This window comes from Pantherophis guttatus, chromosome 4 (genome assembly GCF_059756535.1).
Source record: "Pantherophis guttatus breed Tessera chromosome 4, ASM5975653v1, whole genome shotgun sequence".
Taxonomy (NCBI): Eukaryota; Metazoa; Chordata; class Lepidosauria; order Squamata; family Colubridae; genus Pantherophis; species Pantherophis guttatus.
This window is the reverse complement of record NC_142066.1, coordinates 6,442,651-6,467,594: the sequence shown is the minus strand read 5'-3', so window position 1 is coordinate 6,467,594 and position 24,944 is coordinate 6,442,651. Positions and strand designations below refer to the sequence as shown.

Here is a 24,944-nt window from a genome sequence, read left to right as displayed (position 1 = left end):
ACAGAACGGGATCTGTTTAGCTTTCACACAAAAAATTCCGCAACATATCCACTTGGAAGATTTGTCCCAATTGTTAGATCCAGTCTCAATTATTTCAAATAAATTGATGGATCGAAAAGCGAATGTTTTTCTTGTCTACGGAGAATCCTTCACAACAGTGTGGCTCAGATTTGTCATGTTTCTACGTGATCCTGAAAATAAAGAGAGCGCATTGTTTAGGAAGGTTTGGATCCTGATGAATCCGATTGATTTCATCCTGACGGGAACTCAAAGGAGTTGGGATCTCCAGGTGTACCATGGGGCTCTTTCCTTTACTGTGCATTCAAGAGAAGTTCGAGGTTTCAAAGAATTTCTTCAAGTCCTCAAACCTTCAACCCAGAAAGATGCATTTCTTCAAGAAGTTTGGCAACAATTGTTTGACTGTATATTTTCAAAGACAGACTTCCCTTCAACTATCAGTGGAACTTGTAGTGGGGAAGAGAATTTGGAGGATCTGCCTACACCATTATTTGAATTTCAGATGACTGGCCAAAGCTATAGTATCTACAATGCTGTTTATGCAGTGGCACATTCTTTGCATGAGGCAGTGAGATCAAGACCCAAATGGACAAAAATTCAAAGGGCCGAATTTCCAGATCTGCAGCCTTGGCAGGTAATCTCCCCATGCCATACCTATGTTTTGTCTTAGCAGTCATTCTCAACCACAATTTGATATGACTTGTTTGCCCTGCCCTATGGCCACATATCAATAGAGATCCTAAGCAGTGATGGGTAACCTTTTCCGGACCAAGTACTCAAAGCATATGCATGAATCCCCAAAATTCAATGTGTGCACAGCCAACATGCATTCGCCCTGCCCCTTGTGCATGCACACATCCCCACATGTGCCCCCACCCACACATGCACGCATGACCCTCCTCACGTACCCCCACCCCCCAAGCATGCACATCAGTGGTGGGTTCCTCCCAGTTCGGCACGGTTCTCCCGAACCGGTAGCGGTGACGATATGACATAACCGAACCAGTTCTGCCCCCTTTTATTTGGCCCCACCCCCAATCTATTGCTGCCTCCTGAGTCCCAGCTGATGGCTAGAGAGAAAAAAACTGTTTAAACTCTTGCCGGGGGGCTTCAAAGGGCCGCCCTACAGCTGATCAGTGTTAAAAGAAAACAAATGAGTAGACCAATGCCTGCAAAAATGCATGAGTAGATCAGTGCCTGCAAAAATACATGAGTAGATCAGTGCCTGCAAAAATACATGTGTAGATCAGTGCCTGCAAAAATAAATGGGTAGACCAGTGCCTGCAAAAAATAAATGGGTTGATCGGTACAGCTCTGCAAGCAGTTAAAAGCTGGTAGACCAGTACCTCTGCAAAATCCTAAATAATTGTCACATGACCATCAAGCCATGCCCACAAAATAAGCCACACCCACAGAACAGGTAGTAAAAAAAATTAGAACCCACCCCTGATGCACATGTGCCCCTCCGTATGTCCCCTGCCCCTGCTCATGCATGCACAGCTCCCAACATGCCCTCCTGTGCATGCACAGCAGAGACCCGTAGACCAGCTGGCTGGTGGAAGGCACGCGCGCATGCACGACAGAGCTGAACTGGAGTGACAGCCACTTCTGACATGCGTGCCATAGGTTCACCATCACGGTCCTAAAGCAACCACAATTTTTGTGTAAGAAATCACTCTATATTATAAAATAAAAGAGTTTTCAAAGTAATACTGCTTTTGCAATTGTTTGGCTTCATCAATGGGATTTGTACATCTATCATCATTCCGTTAACCACCATTTCTTCTTGCCCGACTTATAAATTCATCCTGGTTCCAGGAATTCAACAGAGAAGCATCTGTTGAATTTTGTTTCTTGGCACAACAAATGTTTCTTAAATGGGAACATTTCATTTTTTAATTAGTTTTTTGAAGACAGGTTTGTGAGCCTGGGGACGCAGAGTTTATGACAGTTATTCTAGTGCAATAGAGGTGCATTGTTTCCATCAAATGATCTTGGTTTTTAGATTTGTGGTAAATTACCAGAAGAATTGCTGAGTTTGCTGGCTTTAAAGTACTTAGGATAATTAATTAATAGACTGAGTTCCATATCTCAGTTATAGATTGTACTTTGCGTGTTGAGATTTTCTTCTTCTCTATGCGAAGAAAAGAAGGAATGTTGTTTGATTCCTTTGGAAGAAAGAGTAAAAGAAAGAGAAACTTTAATCAATTCCCGATGCATTGTTTCCTTTTTAACTCCCTCTTTCTTCTTCTCCTTCAAGTAGCTCCACGAGTTTCTTCAACAGGTTTCTTTTAACAACTCAGCTGGAGAAAGAATCTTTTTTAAAGACAGAAGAGAAGGCCCAGGTGGCTTTGACATCATCAATATGATCACTTTCCCAAACAGATCCTTTCAGAGAGTTAAAGTTGGAAAGTTACACCCTAAGGCTCCAAAAGGAAAAGAAGTTATCATTGAGAATACAATTGTTTGGCACCCTGGTTTTAACCAGGTATGAATAGCAATAGCACTTAGACTTACTGTATTTTTCGGAGTATAAGACGCACCAGAGTATAAGACACACCTTAGTTTTTGGGGAGGAAAATAAGAAAAAAGCTGATTGACGGAATACCCCCAATCAGCTGTTCTGGGAAGTGAATTTTAACAACAGGTTCGTTGGTTGTGAACTCTGTGCCTTGCTTTTTTTTTTTTTGCCTTTTTTTTTCTGCCTCTGAAAGCCTCCGAAACAGAGCTTCAGAAAAAAGCCTCTGAAGCTCTGTTTCTGAGGCTCTGTTTGGAGGCTTTTTTTTCTGAAGCTCTGTCTGGAGGCTTTTTTTCTGAAGCTCTGTTTGGAGGCTTTTCTGAAGCTCTGTTTCTGATGCTTTTTTCAGCCTCTGAAACCTCCATTTGAGAATCTGGACAGGGCTACATTCGGAGTATAAGACGCACCCAGATTTTCACCCACTTCTTTTAGGGAAAAAGGTGCATCTTATACTCCAAAAAATACGGTATGTATCACTTCATAATCAGTGGTGGGTTTCTACCGGTTCGCCCCAATTCTGGCAAACCGGTAGTGGCAGCAGCAGGAGGCTCCACCCACCTGCCTGGATGTCACCACGGACACTCTGCGCATACACAGAAGATTCTGCACATGTGCAGAACTTCCATACATGAGCGAAATGAAACCCCCCCAAATGCGCTCCCGGTTCCGAACCGGTAGAAAATGTAAGAGGAACCCACTAGTGTTCATAATGTTTTATAGCACTCTCAAAGTGGTTTACACAGTCAGCATATTGCCCCCAACAATCTGGGTTTCCATTTTAATGCCCCCGGAAGGATGGAACTTTGATCCGGTGAGGATTGAACTCCCTGCAATGGGCAGAGTTAGCCTGCAATACTGCATTCTAACCACTGCACCACCATGGCTCAATCTTGTTCACATACAAAGAAACACATTCCCTCTGTAAAATGTTAGCAATGTTAAAGGTCATTCGCATAATCCAATGTAGACCATTTCCATAGTCTAAACGGGATTCTTTCAAATCAATGTCTATGTTTATATCTGTAGGTTCTTCCTGTTTCTTTGTGTAATGACCACTGTTCCCTTGGATACTGGAAGAGAGGGGTTGAAGGCAGTCAATTCTGTTGCTATGACTGTGTTCCATGCCCAGAAGGAAAGATTTCTAATCAAACTGGTAGGTTATCAGTTTCAGCATACATATTTTTCTTTAACACGTTGTTATTTCTTAAATTAAACATAAAACAGGCAGGCAGGCAGATCGTAAGGTAAAGGTAAAGGTTCCCCTTGCACATATGTGCTAGTCATTCCTGAATCTAGGGGGTGGTGCTCATCTCTGTTTCAAAGCCGAAGAACCAGCGCTGCCCGAAGACGTCTCTGTGGTCATGTGGCCAGCATGATTAAATGCCAAAGCCACACAAAATGCCGTTACCTTCCCACCAAAGGTTGTCCCTATTTTTCTACTTGCATTTTTGACATGCTTTAGAATAGCTAGGTTGGCAGAAGCTGGGACAAGAAAAGAGAGCTCACCCCATTATGCAGCATTAGGGATTCAAACCACTGAATGCCGACCTTTTGATCAACAAGCTCACCCTCATCACAAAACCCTTATTTTGTATTAGAGTGGAAGTTACTTTTGTTCACACTTGCATTCTCCTTTGCATCAATCTTTTAGTCCCTATGTTTTCTGTGCTCATGCAACAGTAAGACATATTGTGAACACCGATGGTCATCTGTTGTCTTAATGAACTTTGGATGTTAGGTGGGCGTAGGAATTTTCCATGTCAACCGCCAGCCCCTCCGGCAGCTGAATCAGATGAGGAGGCAGTGTGGGAGTCGGGGCCAGCATCAAGGCAATCTGAGAGCTCTGAGGGAGAAGAGGGAATGGAGCTGTCAGAGATAGAGACATAGGCAGAGCCTGGGCCATCTGTCAGCCCTCAGATGGAGAGTCAACAGCCCCCAGGTCTGGAGGTGGCTGATGAGGAAGTGGAGGAACAGCTGGGTCCAGTGCCTACACATGGATGTGCAGAAGGCAGAGGAGAGGAGAGCAGCAGGAATCTATGGTCCAGTCCTTGGGACAGAAGAGCCAGTTTTGCTAGCTAAGCCCCACCCTAGCTCTGGGGATAAAAGGCAGGGGGTGGAGATGAATAGGTTCGGCAGATAACTATTCATCTCCCCTTCGGTCAACCACTTCTGAATCCTGTCTGGAACTCATCAGAATTCTTCCTTGAATCTGCTGAGAGTTGGGTGTACTTTCTGAGCGTGTGTGTCTCTGCTGATGGAAAAAAACGAGCACACTTTCCAGGACTTCTTGTGTGAGTGTTTAGAGAAAGAGACTCCTGGTATGTTGGGCCATTTCAGGGCGAAAGGGAGCGAGCTTCACTTTCCACAGTTCAATTCAAATCTTTATTGCCAGTGCACAACATAGGTATAATGAGATTGGTCGCGCTCTCTCAATGTACCTCCCCAACACAATACAACTCACAGTGAAGATAGAAAATCCCTAACCCAATAAATCATATTAACAAAACACCCAGTCCTATTGCACCAGTGTGAACATGTTACACATTGCACCTGCCCTTCAGACCATCATACTACGTAGTTATGGTGTTATTTCTCATTCAGGAGTCTGACAGCCCACGGATAAAAACTGTTCTTCAGCCTTTTTGTGTGGCTGGCTATGCTTCTATATCTCCTTCCCGATGGTAGGAGGGTAAAGAAGTGGTGACCAGGGTGAGAGTCATCCCTGAGAATTTTCATCACTCTTCTATCGCAGCGAGTCCTAGTGACCTCATCACAGGCACTGAAAGATTTGTTAGCCTGCTGTGTGTGAGAAAAAGAGAGACTTTTTGCCGGGGCTGCTGGCGCTCCTAATAAAAGGAACATTTAATTAACTACAGATGGTTTGTCATGTTTGGGAGCCGAGTCAGAACACAGGGTGTTGTGATGTTGATTCCTGGATTATGTGTTAGGCCTCGACCTACTAACAAGTCCAGCTAAGCCATGTCTGATCTAGCCAGTTTATGAGTGGGAGATGTCCAGCCTATTATATGACCAGCAGAGTAGACTTTCCAATGGTGGAAAAAGACATGAGTGAAATATTTGATTCTTATCAAGAAAGAAGACCACTAGGCCTGTTGTGGACCGGCTGAGGCAATCCACCTGACTATTTGCCACCCCCGCGATATGCTTCGCGTTGAGGGAAAGCAAATGCTTTTCTCCCCACCTCCCCAGGAGCTCCACTTCCATCATGAGGCTCATGGAATGAGTGCCTCTTTGATGGTTTATGTGTGCCTTGGCCGTGACATTGTCTGTAAGAATGAGAAGATGTGTTGGCCCTGTACTAAGGTCTTGAAGCGGAGAAGGGCAAGGTGAGCCACCCAAAGCTCCAGCCAATTGATGTTGTGGGACAGGTCCGCTGGGGTCCAGCGGATCTGAGCCATGTGGCCCTGAAGATAAGCCCCCCAGCCAAACGGGCTGGCATCTGATGTTATTGTGATGCGACTGGGCTCCCGGAAGAGACAGCCCTTGTCCAGCGCTGCAGACATCCACCATTTGAGGGAGAGCAACACCTCTGGGGAAACACATACCTTGGTCTGAGAGCTGCTGTTGCCTGACCGTTGATATGGGAGCAGGAACCAGGGAAGGGTTCTTGCATGCAGCCAAGCCCAAGGCACTGTCTGTTTGAATCTAGGTGCATGGGCTTACTTGAGAAATTCCTTGATCTGTTCTTTTGGGCTGAATTAAGGTATGATTTGTGGCAGAGGTGAAATGCTACTGGTTTGCCCCGGTTCGAGCAAACCGGTAGTGATAAAAACTATCGGTTCGGGCGAACCAGAAGTTTAAAAAAAATAGCTACCAGTTCGGTCGAACCAGTAGTTAAAAAATGCTACAGGTCCCTCCGAACCAGTATCTCTGACAATCAGCTTTGCCGCATGGTTTAGCTTTGCTAGAAAGCAGGAAATTCTTTCTAGCAAAGCTAAATCACGCAGCCCAGCTGATCCCCCCCTCACTGTTCTACTTACCTTCCCGAACCTCCTTTAGGTTTGTACTGCGCATGTGCATGCAGTGTGCCTTTGGCATGTGCTGTGCATGTGTGTGTGCGCAGCACGTGCTTGGTGCACAGCACCCATACACGGCCAGTGAACCAGTAGCAAACTGGTTCAGATTTCACCACTGATTTGTGGGCAAATCAGCTCCTCTTTTAAAGACAGTATAGAAATAAGAACAATTGAGTTAAATTTCAACTTAAACTTTAAGTAAATGGTGGTGTAAAGCTGAAGAAACAACAATCTGGGTTCTGTAAACTGATAAAGGTCAGTTCTGTAACAAATGCAACATTTCTTTTCAACATGATCTGCCTTTTTCCAAGTTTTAACTTCCATGAAAACCTGAGAATATGTGAAAGCAAAGGAGTTTCACTAGACAAAAGAAGTCTTGTGAATGGAACAGCTATTCCATCATCCAAGGCACACCTTGGAAAACCAACACATGTTCCTCTCATAGATGACAAAAGATTCCTAAAGTCAGGATAAAATACAGGCAACCGATCATATCCCTTTATCAGAAAGGCACATTATAGGAAAGAATAAGAACTCAGGCTAAGTTTTTCAAAAATATGAAATGGATAGGTGATAAATTCATTGGCTTTTCTTTCCAGATGCGGATGACTGTTTTGAATGTTCACAAGATCATTATCCAAATAAAGGAAAGAAAGGATGTATCCTGAAACTGCTGGTCTTTCTAAATTTCGAAGAACCCTTAGGAATTAGCTTGGTCTCCGCAGCTCTTTGTTTCTTCTTCTTGACATCTTGGATACTTGGAACATTTATGAAGCACAGGGATACTCCCATTGTCAAAGCCAACAACCGGTCGCTCACCTACACCCTCCTTGTCTCTCTTCTGCTCTGTTTTCTCTCCTCTTTGCTTTTCCTCAGCCAACCTGGCAAAGTGACCTGCCTTCTCCGACAACCAACATTTGGCATCACTTTCTCAGTGGCCATTTCTAGTGTACTAGCCAAAACCATCACTGTGGTTGTGGCTTTCATGGCCACTAAACCAGGATCTCAGATGAGGAGATGGGTGGGGAAAAGATTGCCTTTTTCTATTGTCTTTTCCTGCTCTCTCTTACAAGTATGTGTTTGTATACTTTGGTTGTCAACATCACCTCCATTCCCTGAGTTGGACATGCACTCAGAGCTCCAAGAAATGATTTTACAATGCAATGAGGGGTCAGCTTTCTTCTTCTACTGTGTCTTGGGCTACATGGGAATCTTGGCCATCTCCAGCTTTATTGTGGCTTTCCTTGCCCGTAAATTACCTGACAGCTTTAATGAAGCCAAGTTCATCACCTTCAGCATGTTGGCCTTTTGCAGTGTGTGGATCTCCTTCTTTCCAGCCTATCTGAGCACAAAAGGCAAAGCCATGGTAGCTGTGGAGGTCTTCTCCATCTTGTCCTCTAGTGCTGCATTACTGGGATGCATATTCCTGCCCAAATGCTACATCATTGTTTTGCGGCCTGACCTCAACCACCGGGAGCAACTCATAAGGCGGAATTAGCACATCATGTGTTCTTTCTGGCTACGGAAAATGATTAACAAAAAAGAGTAGAGAGCCTGCTTTCTACAGGAAATTATAGACATAATTATTTCTATCAAACAAGATTTTATATACCAGTATGATTGGGTTTATTATTAAAACATATTGTTGCCTATTCCAAATGAAGTACTCATTTTGCTACATTTTCAAACATTCTCCAAAATTGTTCAACCTAACCCTTTTTTCCTTTGAATACATCAAGCTAGCAAGATTTTGAGCATCTATCTGTTTATATTCTTAGGAGATTTGAACTATTTACTTTAAGGATATCTAAAGGTTTGCAGCTTTCAGTTCATGGTTTTTATAGCTTCACTTTATAAACCACTGTATAAATATGGGGGAAAGCTAATGAATATTTTATGGATGTGTATTTAACACAGTATTGTAGGGTATCCATTTTGAATTGATTGGTCTTCTTTGAAATGTAAAAGTTAGAATTTTTTTTTGAACATTTAACATACATTTAACTGTGTTTTTGAAAAAGCTTTCACAAAGGGTCAAAACTATTCATTCGCCATCCACCAATGTCTTTCTACTGTACTTAATCATCCAATTTTAATAATGTTGCAATTTAGAGGCATTATATAAAACATAGTCTTCCATCTAACACATCCCAATAAAAGCATATGCTGGCCGTTGGCCATAACAATTTTGGATTTAATTTGGTTTGTTTTGGGTGTGTCTTCCACTACTCTTTTGGACGAGACCCTTTCCATTAAAAAGGTAAAGGTAAAGGTTCCCCTCGCACATATGTTCTAGTCGTTCCCAACTCTACGGGGTGGTGCTTATCTCTGTTTCAAAGCCGAAGAGCCAGTGCTGTCTGAAGACGTCTCCGTGGTCATGTGGCCGGCATGACTAAATGCCAAAGGTGCACGGAAGGCTGTTACCTTCCCAGCAAAGGTGGTCCCTATTTTTCTACTTGCATTTTTGACGTGCTTTCGAACTACTAGGTTGGCAGGAGCAGGGACAAGTAACGGGAGCTCACCCCATTATGTGGAACTAGGGATTTGAACTGCTGAACTGCCGACCTTTCGATCGACAAGTTCAGCATCTTAGCCACTGAGCCACCACATCCCTTTATCTCACATTACGTTACAGCAAACAGGCAGAATTCACTTTTTGCATTTCACAACAAGTTACTTAGCTAGGCTACTTGGCAGGTTTTATCTTTGCAGGTAGCGCATTATGGAGCTCAGCTCTGCAGGGAATCAAAAGTTTATTGCTTTTATTGCTTAACGCATTGTAAGCCGCCCTGAGTCTCTGGAGAAGGGCGGCATATACATCAAATTTTTAAACAATTTTAATATTTTAACATTTTTCATATCTTTAATACTTAAAGTCTAAATTGGTTTTAAATTGACTGGGGTTTTAATCTGTCTGGGCCAAACTATTTAATTCGATTTTATTTCTGCTTTTTAAATTTTGTATGTATGTTTTTTATTGTTGGCTGTTCACCGCCCTGAGTCCTTCGGGAGTAGGGCGGTATACAAATCAAATAAAAGTAAAAAAGTAAAGTAAAGTAAAATTAAAAAAAAAAAGCTAAGTTAGGTTACACTCTGTATGTGCTCTAATCATTTCATAAGGAATGAACGTGAATTTGAACAACGAAGCCTATTTTTATCATCCTTCTCTTTTATTTTTTATTTTTATTGGCATCTTCTCCATATTAAAGCACCAGACACTTATGATCTCACCAATAACAAAAAAATTGCTTCCTACGGGAATCACGATATTTTCTTACTTAGGCCCAGACTTGCAGAGAAAAAGCGTGTTTAAATTCAACAACAATCAAGATGCAAGCATCTGTTTGCTTATGAAGTATCTCTTGACCCACAGGGAGATGGTCACAAAGGGGGAAATGGATCAGTTGGATTCATTGCTATAGGGTCCTTTCTACATGTCCGATCTGCCAGAATATCGATTCATATCCTGGTGCTAGCCAAGATATGAATATGCACTCCTTTGGATCGTCAAATAGATAGTGATGGATTTTTGTCATTAGGTGAACTTTCAGATATAAAGCTTAGCTCAATCATTGGATGAACGTTGGATTACTTTCCTATGCATTTGATAAAAAGAGATGGACATTTTCACCATAACTAAAGAGTCAAAATGTTGTTCCTTCTGATATTTTGGGGGCACAAACAGATTAGCCTGAGCTGCCCTGCAAGTGATGCTTTCCTTGTTCCACATGAGTGGTACCAGCTTGGGGATTTTATCATTGGGGGGATGATGTCTCAGTTTTTCTACCATTTTAATGAAATTGACTTTAAGGAACACCCATCTCTCATACAGTATGGTTTACCAATGTAAGGATTTTTCTTTCTTTCTTCTTCTTCTTCCCATGAATCTTATAATTTTAACCACAATCCTCAAAAATTGCTTATAGAAGTGAAAGCGTTTTGAGAGTAAATAAAGAGTTTTGTATAAAATCTATGTGTTTCAGATATAATTGGTTTCTGGCTACTTTGTGTTTCAAATGTACCTTTTCTGCAGTCTACAAAGAGTGCAGAGAAAAGCAACAAAGATAATTAAGGGGCTGGAGGTTAAAACATACAAATAGAATAGAATAGAATAGAATAGAGTAGAGTAGAGTAGAGTAGAGTAGAGTAGAGTAGAGTAGAGTAGAGTAGAGTAGAGTAGAGTAGAGTAGGATATGATAGGATAGGATAGGATAGGATAGGATAGGATAGGATAGGATAGGAAAGGGTAGGGTAGGGTAGGGTAGGGTAGGGTAGGGTAGGGTAGGGTAGGGTAGAATAGAATAGAATAGAATAGAATAGAATAGAATAGAATAGAATAGAATAGAATAGAATAGAATAGAATAGAATAGAATAGAATAGAATAGAACAGAATAGAATTCTTTATTGGCCAAGTGTGATTGGACAAACAAGGAATTTGTCTTGGTGCATATGCTCTCTCTGTTCATAAAATAAAAGACACATACATCAAGAATCATAAGGTACAACACTTAATGATAGTCATAGGGAATATGAAGAATGGTTGCAGGAATTGGGTATGTCTAGTCTAGTGAAAAGACTAGGGGTGACATGATAACAATGTTTCAATATTTGAGGGGCTCTCACAGAGAAGAAGAGGTCAAACCATTCTCCGAAACACCTGAAGGCAGGAGAAATAACAATGGATGGAAACTAACCAAGGAGAGAAGCAACCTAGAATTAAGGAGAAATTTCCTAATGGTGAGAAAAATTAGCCAGTGGAATAAATTTCCTCCAGAATTTGTGAATGTTCCAACAATGGAAGTTTTTAAGAAGAGATTGGACAACCAATCCCTTCCCTTCCCTTCCATTCTATTCTATTCTATTCTAAGCCACGGTGGCACAGTGGTTAGAGTGCAGTACTGCAGGCTACTCCTGCTGATTGCAGGCTGTCTGCAATTTGGCAATTCAAATCTCACCACCTTCCGAGGTGGGTAAAATGAGGACCCAAATTGTTGCGGGAAATATGCTGACTCTGTAAACCACTTAGAGAGGGCTGTAAATCACTGTAAAGCGGTATATAAGTCTAAGTGCAATTGCTATTGCCATTCTACTCAACTCTACTCTACTCTATTCTTAAAAAACCAGTTTAAGATGCAGCAGGCATCCTTAGAATTGACAAACAAGATCCTGACAGTTTCAGAGAGGACATCCAGATGTCCTCATATGACACTATACATGAAACAAGGGTTCATTGGTAGAACACACAACCTCCTGAAACAGAGCCATGGAAATTCTGACAGCCACACTCAATAACAACATTTTTTTTTTATCTTCTTTGTGTATCAGTATAATATTTCCTATTGCGGTTTGTGGTTCTCTAACTTAGACTACTTATATTGGCCTGTGTTCATTTAAAAAATAATTAAACCATCAGCCACTTATTCCCTCATGAAAAATAAAAGTTGTTTTTTTTCTTTTAATCCCTTATAATCCCTTGTATTAGGGTGGAATCAGGGCAACTGAATGGAACTGAGAGTTTACTGGCCAGATGCCCTTCCTGATGCCTACATGGAACTCACAGCAGATATTTTCTCTTTGGACCCAGAGAGAGAAACATCTGCCGCTACCTAGGATCAAACTTCCAGCCTCCTGATTGTGAGGTAAAAGCTTCACCTGTAGGCCACCATGGTCCTCCATAAAAAAAAAAACACAATATGCTAGAGAAATCACTATATATATATTTTTAGCTAGGCTAAAATATCAAAGGCTTTGCATAAAAGCATTTCAATTCAACAATAATTAAGGTGTCTGTTTGGTTATTAATTAATTAATTAATTAATTAATTAATTTTTAAATTTGTATACCGCCCTTCTCCCTGAGGACTCAGGGCGGTGAACAGCCAAGTAAAAAAACATAAACTACAAACATTAAAATACAATTAAAAAGATATATATAAATTTGGCCCCATGATTAAAAACAATAACAGACAATTAAAAACATTTTAAAAAGTGTTAGGCCAGCCCGGCTTGCTGGAAAAAGAAGGTTTTAAGGGCACGGTGGAAGGCACCGAGGTCTTGGATTCTCCTTATCTCTGGGGGCAGCTGATTGCAGAGGGTAGGTGCCCCCACAGAGAAGGCCCTCCCCCTGGGGGTCACCAGCCTACATTGTTTGGCTGATGGCACCCCGAGGAGGCCCTCTCTGTGGGAGCGCACGGGTCGATGGGAGGCCGTCGCTAGCAGCAATTAACTTTGAACCACAGGGAGATTGGCACCAGGGATAATAAGGATCCTGTCTGATACATCGCTTCAAGTTTCTTACTGCCTTTCTCCTTTGCCAGAATATATATATATATTCCAATCCTTGTGATATTCAAGATAAAAATTGGCCCCCACATGGCTCTTTGAATAGAAATCAATGGATTAAGGGCATTCTCAGATAATGGATTAAACCATGGAGGAACCATTGGGGTAAATGCATCCTATAGATATTATAGAACACACAAATATTTTCACCATCTGAAGAGCATGATGATGTTATTCCTTCTGATGTTCCTGATGCACAAAGTAGCTACTTTGAGCTGCCCTGCAAGTGAAGCTTTCCCTGTTCCACATGAGTGGTACCAGCCTGGTGAGCTTATCATTGGTGGGATGGTGTCTCACATTTTTTACCACTTTTATGAAATTGAATTGAAGGAACACCCTTCTCTAAAACCGTATGACTTACCTCTGTAAGGATTTTTATTCTTCCCATGCTTTTTCTTCTCTTAGCCAGGTCCTCCCAAAATTGCTGATCTCTGTAAAAGCTTTTTAGAATAAATGTAAATGTATATGTATATAAATATACTAAGCCTTCTTTGTCTTTCAAATGTATTGTATTGTGGAGAGAAGAAATCATTTTCTTTACATTATATTAATTATAAGTCCTTCTCATGAAAGGCATGAAAGTTTGGTGCAAGATATCTAATGAAGGACATTTAACGAGCTTGAGGTAATTTTGAAAAAGGTTCTGCGTGATCACCCCTCACAAAACATACATACAGTAGGTGATACTTGCTGAAGATATTCTTATTCTACTTAGTGCCAAAATTGTTAGAATTATATTCGTTAACTTAAAAAAGGTCACTGCTTTTATTTCTTGCAGTATATTGTTGTTGTTGTTGTTAGTTGCAAAGTCGTGTCCAACCCATCGTGACCCCATGGACAATGTTCCTCCAGGCCTTCCTGTCCTCTACCATCCTCTGGAGTCCATTTAATTTCACACCAAGTACTTCAGTGACTCCATCCAGCCACCTCATTCTCTGTCATCCCCTTCTTCTTTTCTCCTCAATCTTTCCCAGCATTAGGTTCTTCTCCAGTGAGTCCTTTCTTATCATTAGGTGGCCAAAGTATTTGAGTTTCATCTTCAGGATCTGGCCTTCTAAAGAACAGTTAGGATTGATCTCCTCTAGGATTGACCGGTTTGATCCCTTGCAATCCAAGGGACTCGCAGAAGTCTTCTCCAGCACCAGAGTTCAAAGGCCTTGATTCTCTGGCACTCAGCCTTTCTTATGGTCCAACTTTCACAGCCATACATTGCAACTAGGAAAACCATTGCCTTGACTGTATGCACTTTTGTTGGCAGGGTGATGTCTCTGTTTTTTAGAATGCTGTCTAGATTTGTCATAGCTTTCCTCCCCAGGAGCAAGCGTCTTTTAATTTCTTGGCTGCAGTCCCCATCTGCAGCGAACTTGGAGCCCAGGAAAATAAAATCTGTCACTACCTCCATTTCTTCCCCATCTATTGGCCGGGAGTGTAGTATATAATTGCTGCTAATCATGAAAACCACCATGTCAAATATAAAATTGAACTCTGTGGAAATTATTGAGTATTTTAGAAAGGCTGTTCTATTCCTACTTCCAAGAGAGATTGTTGGTTATTCATGTAGAAATGATGCAACCTTACAAGAATTGCAGAATTGTTTTTTCAATGGGCTATTTAATTTATTTGCAGTGTCATAACCAAATTCTATCAACATGTCCTCGCCTTGGCCTTTGCTGTGAAGGAAATCAATGAAGACTCCCAGATCTTACCTAACGTCACTCTTGGGTTCCACATCTATGACAGTTACTACAGTCCAAGGATGACCTATCGCACCACTCTGGACCTGCTCTTCAAGTCCCAAGAATTTGTCCCTAACTACAGATGTGATAGCCAGAAGAATCTCATGGCCATTATTGGAGGATTGGGTGCTCCTACTTCATCCTTTATGGCAGAAACTATAAATCGCTTCAATATTCCACAGGTAATTTTGGCAGGTGTCTGAAAAGGATCATTTGACTTCATTTGTAATGAATATCAGAGATCAGGGTTTTGTTGCTGTGCCTTTCTTCAGAACTTCAATTAAATCCACTTTCTTTTCTCCCTTCTGCAATTTCCCCCACAATCCAATAGGCTGGCTCAAGGTAATCCAACAGGAAAATCAAAATCTTTCATTTGATAGATTAGAAAAGTAAAATTTAAATCTTAAACTACAGTACAAAATTAATCTTATTTGAGAGCGTCATCTGATCTTCTGGGTTGACCACCACCGGTGGTGAAATCGGAAGCTGTGTTGAGAGAAGGAGTGAAAAGGCTGCCTAGCACACACTACACCAGAGGTCTGCAACCTTAAACACTCAAAGAGCCATTTGAACCGTTTCCCACAGAAAAGAAAACACCGGGAACCACAAAACCCTTCCTGTACCTGTCTATTTCTTGAACAGCCACAAAACTAGCATATGTAGTTGGATTAAACATTCTGTTTTCTTCTGAAACTTTTCTTTTCTTGGATTTATCCATGGTTGGCCTACCCAGGTTGAAAAGCTCAATAAATCGCGTGCTAGTGGGTGTCACACATTGGTGGTTGTGATACATATTTTGATTGACAGGGAGCTGCAGAAGAGGGGTGAAAGAGCCACATGCGGCTCCAGAGCCACAGGTTGCTGACCCCTACACTACACAATTACTACGTAAGCTCTGCACGGTTTTAGGGAGTATCTCCTTCCAGCCACTTCCTGACCATCCTCAACTTAAAGCTAGCCAGCATTTTCACTGCTGCCCTCAACTCTATTCCAGATTCCAACTTGCCACCCAACAATATGTGAGTCAACTGTCTTTCTTATGTTTGGGTTGGTGTCCAATAAAAATAACAATATAAAACTTAACTGATTTGCCTGAACATTGTTGAAGGATTAGAAGTATGTATTACTTTTGGAGATAATAATAATAATTGCAGTAAATGAAGACAAGATTAACCTTCTCTTATTCCTCCAGAATGTCAAGGGCATAGTTTATCCTGCATAAGATATTTTACCCTACCTGGGGCAGAGAAAGGCAGAAGGTAATGCAATAAATCTAGCTCTTAATTTTTTTTTCTAAGCTAGGAAGTGTTCACATGCAGGTATCCAGCTGCTCATAGGGATGAGCTATCTGTAACTTTACACTAGCAAACAAAGTTTATTTTGTAGTCCCGTTATCTTCATGAAATGAGAAAATATTTCACCTTGGGGTTTTATTGTGGCATTGTTGATCAAAACTTTCAGAATGTACCTAGAGTTTGAAAACTTTTCAATTGTTCAGTTTCCATCCAGGAGTCATTTTGCAATCTTTTCCCACTGATTATCATAAATAATAATTTTCCTTTCCTTTCCTTTCCTTTCCTTTCCTTTCCTTTCCTTTCCTTTCCTTTCCTTTCCTTTCCTTTCCTTTCCTTCCCTTTCCTTCCCTTCCCTTCCCTTCCCTTCTCTTCTCTTCCCTCCCCTCCCCTCCCCTCCCCTCCTCCCTCCCTCCCTCCCTTTCTTCTTTCTTTCCTTCATCACTTCTTTCATTTCTTTTCCTTTAGTTGACTTATGGCTCTTTTGCACATGAAGAGTTTCACAGTACCAAATTATCTTCACTTTACTGCATGGTCCCAAATGAGGACTATCAGTACACTGGAGTTATACAACTTTTCCTCCATTTTGGATGGACGTGGATTGGAGTCTTTGCTTTTGAAACTAAGGGAGAACATTTTTTGCAGAAACTGCAGCCATTGTTTTCACAGAACGGGATCTGTTTAGCTTTCATACAAAAAATTCCGCAACATCTCGACTTGGAAGATTTCCCAGAATTGTTAGATTCAGTCTCAATTATTTCAAATAAATTGATGGATCGAAAAGCGAATGTTTTTCTTGTCTACTGAGAATCCTTCACAACAGTGTGGCTCAGATTTGTCATGTTTCTACGTGATCCTGAAAATAAAGAGAGTGCATTGTTTAGGAAGGTTTGGATCCTGATGAATCCAATTGATTTCATCCTGACGGGAACTCAAAGGAGTTGGGATCTCCAGGTATACCATGGGGCTCTTTCCTTTACTGTGCATTCAAGAGAAGTTCGAGGCTTCAAAGAATTTCTTCAAGTCCTCAAACCTTCAACCCAGAAAGATGCATTTCTTCAAGAAGTTTGGCAACAATTGTTTGACTGTATATTTTCAAAGACAGACTTCCCTTCAACTATCAGTGGAACTTGTAGTGGGGAAGAGAATTTGGAGGAGCTGCCTACACCATTTTTTGAATTTCAGATGACTGGCCAAAGCTATAGTATCTACAATGCTGTTTATGCAGTGGCACATTCTTTGCATGAGGCAGTGAGATCAAGACCCAAATGGACAAAAATTCAAAGGGCTGAATTTCCAGATCTGCAGCCTTGGCAGGTAATCTCCCCATGCCATACCTATGTTTTGTCTTAGCGAATAGTCATTCTCAACCACAATCTGATATGACTTGTTTGCCCTGCCCTATGGCCACATATCAATAGAGTTCCTAAAGCAGTGATGGGTAACCTTTTCCGGACCAAGTACTCAAAGCGTATGCATGAACCCCCAAAATGCAATGTGTGCACGGCCAACATGCATTCGCCCTGCCCCTTGTGCATGCACACATCCCCACATGTGCCCCCACCCACACATGCACGCATGACCCTCCTCACATACCCCCACCCCCCAAGCATGCACATCAGTGGTGGGTTCCTCCCGGTTCGGCCCGGTTCTCCCGAGCTGGTAGCGGTGGCGATTTGATAAGATATGATCCATGTTATAAAAGAAAAGAGTTTTCAAAGTAATACTGCTTTTGCAATTTTTTGGCTTCATCAATGGAATTTGTGCATCTATCATTATTCCATTAACCACCATTTCTTCTTGCCCGATTTATAAATTCATCAGCTCTGGTTCCAAGAATTCAACAGAGAAACATCTGCTGAATTTTGTTTCTTGGCACAACAAATGTTTCTTAAATGGGAACATTTCGTTTTTTAATTAGTTTTTTGAAGACAGGTTTGTGAGCCTGGGGACGTAGAGTTTATGACAGTTATTCTAGTGTAATAGAGGTGCATTGTTTCCATCAAATGATCTTGGTTTTTAGATTTGTGGTAAATTACCAGAAGAATTGCTGAGTTTGCTGGCTTTAAAGTACTTAGGATAATTAATTAATAGACTGAGTTCCATATCTCAGTTATAGATTGTACTTTGCGTGTTGAGATTTTCTTCTTCTCTATGCGAAGAGGAGAAGGAATGTTGTTTGATTCCTTTGGAAGAAAGAGTAAAAGAAAGAGAAACTTTAATCAATTCCCGATGCATTGTTTCCTTTTTAACTCCCTCTTTCTTCTTCTCTTTCAAGTAGCTCCACAAATTTCTTCAAGAGATTTCTTTTAACAACTCAGCTGGAGAACGAATCTTTTTTAAAGACAGAAGAGAAGGCCCAGGTGGCTTTGACATCATCAACATGATCACTTTCCCAAACAGATCCTTTCAGAGAGTTAAAGTGGGAAAGTTACACCCTAAGGCTCCAAAAGGAAAAGAAGTTATCATTGATAATACAATTGTTTGGCACCCTGGTTTTAACCAGGTATGAATAGCACTTAGACTTACTGTATTTTTCGGAGGATAAGATGCACCAGAGTATAAGACACACCTTAGTTTTTGGGGAGGAAAATAAGAAAAAATCTGATTGACGGAATACCCCCAATCAGCTGTTCCCAGAGGTGAATTTTAACAACAGGTTCGTTGGTTGTGAACTCTGTGCCTTGCTTTTTTTTTTTTTTTTTGCTTTTTTTTTCTGCCTCTGAAAGCCTCTGAAACAGAGCTTCAGAAAAAAAGCCTCTGAAGCTCTGTTTCCGAGGCTTTGTTGGAGGCTTTTTTTCTGAAGCTCTGTCTGGAGGCTTTTTTTCTGAAGCTCTGTTTGGAGGCTTTTCTGAAGCTCTGTTTCTGATGCTTTTTTCAGCCTCTGAAACCTCCATTTGAAAATCTGGACAGGGCTACATTCGGAGTATAAGACGCACCCAGATTTTTGCCCACTTCTTTTAGGGAAAAAGGTGCATCTTATACTCCAAAAAATATGGTATGTATCACTTCATAATCAGTGGTGGGTTTCTACCGGTTCGCCTCAATTCTGGCGAACCGGTAGTGGCGGTGGCAGGAGGCTCCACCCACCTGCCTGGATGTCACCACGGACACTCTGCACATACACAGAAGATTGTGCGCATGTGCAGAACTTCCATGCACGAGCGAAGTGAAACCCCCCCACATGCGCTCCCGGTTCCGAACTGTAGCGAAGATAAGAGGAACCCACTAGTGTTCATAAAGCTTTATAGCATTCTCAAAGTGGTTTACACAGTCAGCATATTGCCCCCAACAATCTGGGTTTCCATTTTAATGCCCCCGGAAGGATGGAAGGATGGAACTTTGAGCCGGTGAGGATTGAACTCCTGGCAATGGGCAGAGTTAGCCTGCAATACTGCATTCTAACCACTGCACCACCATGGCTCAATCTTGTTCACATACAACGGAACACATTCCCTCTGTAAAATGTTAGCAATGTTAAAGGTCATTCGCATAATCCAACGTAGACCATTTCCATAGTCTAAACGGGATTCTTTCAAATCAATGGCTATGTTTATATCTGTAGGTTCTTCCTGTTTCTTTGTGTAATGACCACTGTTCCCTTGGATACTGGAAGAGAGGGGTTGAAGGCAGTCAGTTCTGTTGCTATGACTGTGTTCCATGCCCAGAAGGAAAGATTTCTAATCAAACTGGTAGGTTATCAGTTTCACCATACATATTTTTCTTTAACACGTTGTTATTTCTTAAATTAAACGTAAAACAAGCAGGCAGGCAGGCCGGCAGGCCGGCAGGCAGATCTTAAGGTAAAGGTAAAGGTTCCCCTCGCGCATATGTGCTAGTCATTCCTGAATCTAGGGGGTGGTGCTCATCTCTGTTTCAAAGCCGAAGAACCAGCGCTGCCCAAAGACGTCTCTGTGGTCATGTGGCCAGCATGATTAAATGCCAAAGGCACACATAATGCTGTTACCTTCCCACCAAAGGTTGTCCCTATTTTTCTACTTGCATTTTTGACATGCTTTAGAATAGCTAGGTTGGCAGAAGCTGGGACAAGTAAAGAGAGCTCACCCCATTACGCGGCATTAGGGATTCGAATTGCTGAATGCCGACCTTTCAATCAACAAGCTCACCCACATCACAAAACCCTTATTTTGTATTAGAGTGGAAGTTACTTTTGTTCATACTTGTATTGTCCTTTGCATCAATCTTCTAGTCCCTATGTTTTCTGTGCTCATGCAACAGTAACACATATTGTGAACACCGATGGTCATCTGTTGTCTTAATGAACTTTGGATGCTAGGTGGGCGTAGGAATTTTCCATGTCAACCGCCAGCCCTTCCGGCAGCTGAATCAGATGAGGAGGCAGTGTGGGAGTCGGGGCCAGCATCAAGGCAATCTTAGAGCTCTGAGGGAGAAGAGGGAGTGGAGCTGTCAGAGATAGAGACAGAGGTGGGACCTGGGCCAGCCATCAGCCCTCAGATGGAGAGTCAACAGCCCCCAGGTCTGGAGGTGGCTGATGAGGAAGAGGAGGAACAGCTGGGTCCAGTGCCTGAAACGCGGATGCGCAGAAGGCAGAGGAGAGGAGAGCAGCAGGAATCTATGGTCCAGTCCTTGGGACAGAAGAGCCACCTTTGCTAGCTAAGCCCCACCCTAGCTCTGGGGATAAAAGGCAGGGGGCGGAGATGAATAGGTGTGGCAGACAACTATTCATCTCCCCTTCGGTCAACCACTGATAGCCTGACTTCTGAATCCTGTCTGGAACTGATCAGAATTCTTCCTTTGAATCTGCTGAGAGTTGGGTGTGGTTTCTGAGTGTGTGTGTCTCTGCTGCTGGAAAAAAACGAGCACACTTTCCAGGACTTCTTGTGTGAGTGTGGAGAGAAAGAGACTCCTGGTGTGTTGGGCCATTTCAGGGAGAAAGGGAGCGAGCTTCACTTTCCACAATTCAATTCAAATCTTTATTGCCAGTGCACAACATAGGTATAATGAGATTGGTCGAGCTCTCTCAATGCACCTCCCCAACACAATACAACTCACAGTGAAGACAGAAAATCCCTAACCCAATAAATCATATTAACAAAACACCCAGTCCTATTGCACCAGTGTGAACATGTTACACATTGCACCTGCCCTTCAGACCATCATACTACGTAGTTATGGTGTTATTTCTCATTCAGGAGTCTGACAGCCCACGGATAAAAACTGTTCTTCAGCCTTTTTGTGTGGCTGGCTATGCTTCTATATCTCCTTCCCGATGGTAGGAGGGTAAAGAAGTGGTGACCAGGGTGAGAGTCATCCCTGAGAATTTTCATCACTCTTCTATCGCAGCGAGTCCTAGTGACCTCATCACAGGCACTGAAAGATTTGTTAGCCTGCTGTGTGTGAGAAAAAGAGAGACTTTTTGCCAGGGCTGCTGGCGTTCCTAATAAAAGGAACATTTAATTAACTACAGATGGTTTGTCATGTTTGGGAGCCGAGTCAGAACACAGGGTGTTGTGATGTTGATTCCTGGATTATGTGTTAGGCCTCGACCTACTAACAAATCCAGCTAAGCCATGTCTGATCTAGCCAGTTTATGAGTGGGAGATGTCCAGCCTATTATATGACCAGCAGAGTAGACTTTCCAATGGTGGAAAAAGACATGAGTGAAATATTTGATTCTTATCAAGAAAGAAGACCACTAGGCCTGTTGTGGACCGGCTGAGGCAATCCACCTGACTATTTGCCACCCCCGCGATATGCTTCGCGTTGAGGGAAAGCAAATGCTTTTCTCCCCACCTCCCCAGGAGCTCCACTTCCATCATGAGGCTCCTGGAATGAGTGCCTCTTTGATGGTTTATGTGTGCCTTGGCCGTGACATTGTCTGTAAGAATGAGAAGATGTGTTGGCCCTGTACTAAGGTCTTGAAGTGGAGAAGGGCAAGGTGAGCCACCCAAAGCTCCAGCCAATTGATGTTGTGGGACAGGTCCGCTGGGGTCCAGCGGATCTGAGCCATGTGGCCCTGAAGATAAGCCCCCCAGCCAAACGGGCTGGCATCTGATGTTATTGTGATGCGACTGGGCTCCCGGAAGAGACAGCCCTTGTCCAGCGCTGCAGACATCCACCATTTGAGGGAGAGCAACACCTCTGGGGAAACACATACCTTGGTCTGAGAGCTGCTGTTGCCTGACAGTTGATATGGGAGCAGGAACCAGGGAAGGGTTCTTGCATGCAGCCAAGCCCAAGGCACTGTCTGTTTGAATCTAGGTGCATGGGCTTACTTGAGAAATTCCTTGATCTGTTCTTTTGGGCTGAATTAATGTATGATTTGTGGCAGAGGTGAAATGCTACTGGTTTGCCCCGGTTCGAGCAAACCGGTAGTGATAAAAACTATCGGTTCGGGCGAACCAGAAGTTTAAAAAAAATAGCTACCAGTTCGGTCGAACCAGTAGTTAAAAAATGCTACAGGTCCCTCTGAACCAGTATCTCTGACAATCAGCTTTGCCGCATGGTTTAGCTTTGCTAGAAAGCAGGAAATTCTTTCTAGCAAAGCTAAATCACGCAGCCCAGCTGATCCCCCCCTCACTGTTCTACTTACCTTCCCGAACCTCCTTTAGGTTTGTACTGCGCATGTGCATGCAGTGTGCCTTTGGCATGTGCTGTGCATGTGTGTGTGCGCAGCACGTGCTTGGTGCACAGCACCCATACACGGCCAGTGAACCAGTAGCAAAGTGGTTCAGATTTCACCACTGATTTGTGGGCAAATCAGCTCCTCTTTTAAAGACAGTATAGAAATAAGAACAATTGAGTTAAATTTCAACTTAAACTTTAAGTAAATGGTGGTGTAAAGCTGAAGAAACAACAATCTGGGTTCTGTAAACTGATAAAGGTCAGTTCTGTAACAAATGCAACATTTCTTTTCAACATGATCTGCCTTTTTCCAAGTTTTAACTTCCATGAAAACCTGAGAATATGTGAAAGCAATGGAGTTTCACTAGACAAAAGAAGTCTTGTGAATGGAACAGCTATTCCATCATCCAAGGCACACCTTGGAAAACCAACACATGTTCCTCTCATAGATGACAAAAGATTCCTAAAGTCAGGATAAAATACAGGCAACCGATCATATCCCTTTATCAGAAAGGCACATTATAGGAAAGAATAAGAACTCAGGCTAAGTTTTTCAAAAATATGAAATGGATAGGTGATAAATTCATTGGCTTTTCTTTCCAGATGCGGATGACTGTTTTGAATGTTCACAAGATCATTATCCAAATAAAGGAAAGAAAGGATGTATCCTGAAACTGCTGGTCTTTCTAAATTTCGAAGAACCCTTAGGAATTAGCTTGGTCTCCGCAGCTCTTTGTTTCTTCTTCTTGACATCTTGGATACTTGGAACATTTATGAAGCACAGGGATACTCCCATTGTCAAAGCCAACAACCGGTCGCTCACCTACACCCTCCTTGTCTCTCTTCTGCTCTGTTTTCTCTCCTCTTTGCTTTTCCTCAGCCAACCTGGCAAAGTGACCTGCCTTCTCCGACAACCAACATTTGGCATCACTTTCTCAGTGGCCATTTCTAGTGTACTAGCCAAAACCATCACTGTGGTTGTGGCTTTCATGGCCACTAAACCAGGATCTCAGATGAGGAGATGGGTGGGAAAAAGATTGCCTTTTTCTATTGTCTTTTCCTGCTCTCTCTTACAAGTATGTGTTTGTATACTTTGGTTGTCAACATCACCTCCATTCCCTGAGTTGGACATGCACTCAGAGCTCCAAGAAATGATTTTACAGTGCAATGAGGGGTCAGCTTTTTTCTTCTACTGTGTCTTGGGCTACATGGGAATCTTGGCCATCTCCAGCTTTATTGTGGCTTTCCTTGCCCGTAAATTACCTGACAGCTTTAATGAAGCCAAGTTCATCACCTTCAGCATGTTGGCCTTTTGCAGTGTGTGGATCTCCTTCTTTCCAGCCTATCTGAGCACAAAAGGCAAAGCCATGGTAGCTGTGGAGGTCTTCTCCATCTTGTCCTCCAGTGCTGCATTACTGGGATGCATATTCCTGCCCAAATGCTACATCATTGTTTTGCGGCCTGACCTCAACCACCGGGAGCAACTCATAAGGCGGAATTAGCACATCATGTGTTCTTTCTGGCTACGGAAAATGATTAACAAAAAAGAGTAGAGAGCCTGCTTTCTACAGGAAATTATAGACATAATTATTTCTATCAAACAAGATTTTATATACCAGTATGATTGGGTTTATTATTAAAACATATTGTTGCCTATTCCAAATGAAGTACTCATTTTGCTACATTTTCAGACATTCTCCAAAATTGTTCAACCTAACCCTTTTTTCCTTTGAATACATCAAGCTAGCAAGATTTTGAGCATCTATCTGTTTATATTCTTAGGAGATTTGAACTATTTACTTTAAGGATATCTAAAGGTTTGCAGCTTTCAGTTCATGGTTTTTATAGCTTCACTTTATAAACCACTGTATAAATATGGGGGAAAGCTAATGAATATTTTATGGATGTGTATTTAACACAGTATTGTAGGGTATCCATTTTGAATTGATTGGTCTTCTTTGAAATGTAAAAGTTAGAATTTTTTTTTGAACATTTAACATACATTTAACTGTGTTTTTGAAAAAGCTTTCACAAAGGGTCAAAACTATTCATTCGCCATCCACCAATGTCTTTCTACTGTACTTAATCATCCAATTTTAATAATGTTGCAATTTAGAGGCATTATATAAAACATAGTCTTCCATCTAACACATCCCAATAAAAGCATATGCTGGCCGTTGGCCATAACAATTTTGGATTTAATTTGGTTTGTTTTGGGTGTGTCTTCCACTACTCTTTTGGACGAGACCCTTTCCATTAAAAAGGTAAAGGTAAAGGTTCCCCTCGCACATATGTTCTAGTCGTTCCCAACTCTACGGGGTGGTGCTTATCTCTGTTTCAAAGCCGAAGAGCCAGTGCTGTCTGAAGACGTCTCCGTGGTCATGTGGCCGGCATGA

At 42.1% G+C, this 24,944-nt stretch overlaps 2 protein-coding genes across 2 annotated transcripts; both read left to right on the top strand.

Annotated features, from left to right (window-relative positions):
• The first annotated feature begins 235 nt into the window (after positions 1 to 235).
• On the top strand, positions 236 to 8,071 carry LOC148113622 (vomeronasal type-2 receptor 26-like). Its single transcript, XM_087892085.1, has 4 exons — positions 236 to 652; positions 2,282 to 2,506; positions 3,563 to 3,689; positions 7,173 to 8,071. The coding sequence occupies exons 1-4, from the start codon at positions 236 to 238 to the stop codon at positions 8,069 to 8,071; spliced, it is 1,668 nt and encodes a 555-aa protein (XP_087748211.1).
• Positions 8,072 to 14,754: 6,683 nt separating this feature from the next.
• Positions 14,755 to 24,050, top strand: LOC148113621 (vomeronasal type-2 receptor 26-like). Its single transcript, XM_087892084.1, has 3 exons — positions 14,755 to 14,832; positions 19,508 to 19,634; positions 23,152 to 24,050. Exons 1-3 carry the CDS (start codon positions 14,755 to 14,757, stop codon positions 24,048 to 24,050), a joined length of 1,104 nt encoding a protein of 367 aa, XP_087748210.1.
• The last annotated feature ends 894 nt before the right edge of the window (positions 24,051 to 24,944 follow it).

Coding starts and splice junctions, on each gene's coding strand:
- LOC148113622 (XM_087892085.1), top strand. CDS start 236: ATGAATCCGATTGATTTCATCCTGACGGGAACTCAAAGGAGTTGGGAT. Junction 653..2,281: donor CAGATCTGCAGCCTTGGCAG/GTAATCTCCCCA, acceptor TCCTTCAAGTAG/CTCCACGAGTTTCTTCAACA. Junction 2,507..3,562: donor GGCACCCTGGTTTTAACCAG/GTATGAATAGCA, acceptor TTATATCTGTAG/GTTCTTCCTGTTTCTTTGTG.
- LOC148113621 (XM_087892084.1), top strand. CDS start 14,755: ATGGCCATTATTGGAGGATTGGGTGCTCCTACTTCATCCTTTATGGCA. Junction 14,833..19,507: donor ATCGCTTCAATATTCCACAG/GTAATTTTGGCA, acceptor TTATATCTGTAG/GTTCTTCCTGTTTCTTTGTG. Junction 19,635..23,151: donor AAAGATTTCTAATCAAACTG/GTAGGTTATCAG, acceptor TTTTCTTTCCAG/ATGCGGATGACTGTTTTGAA.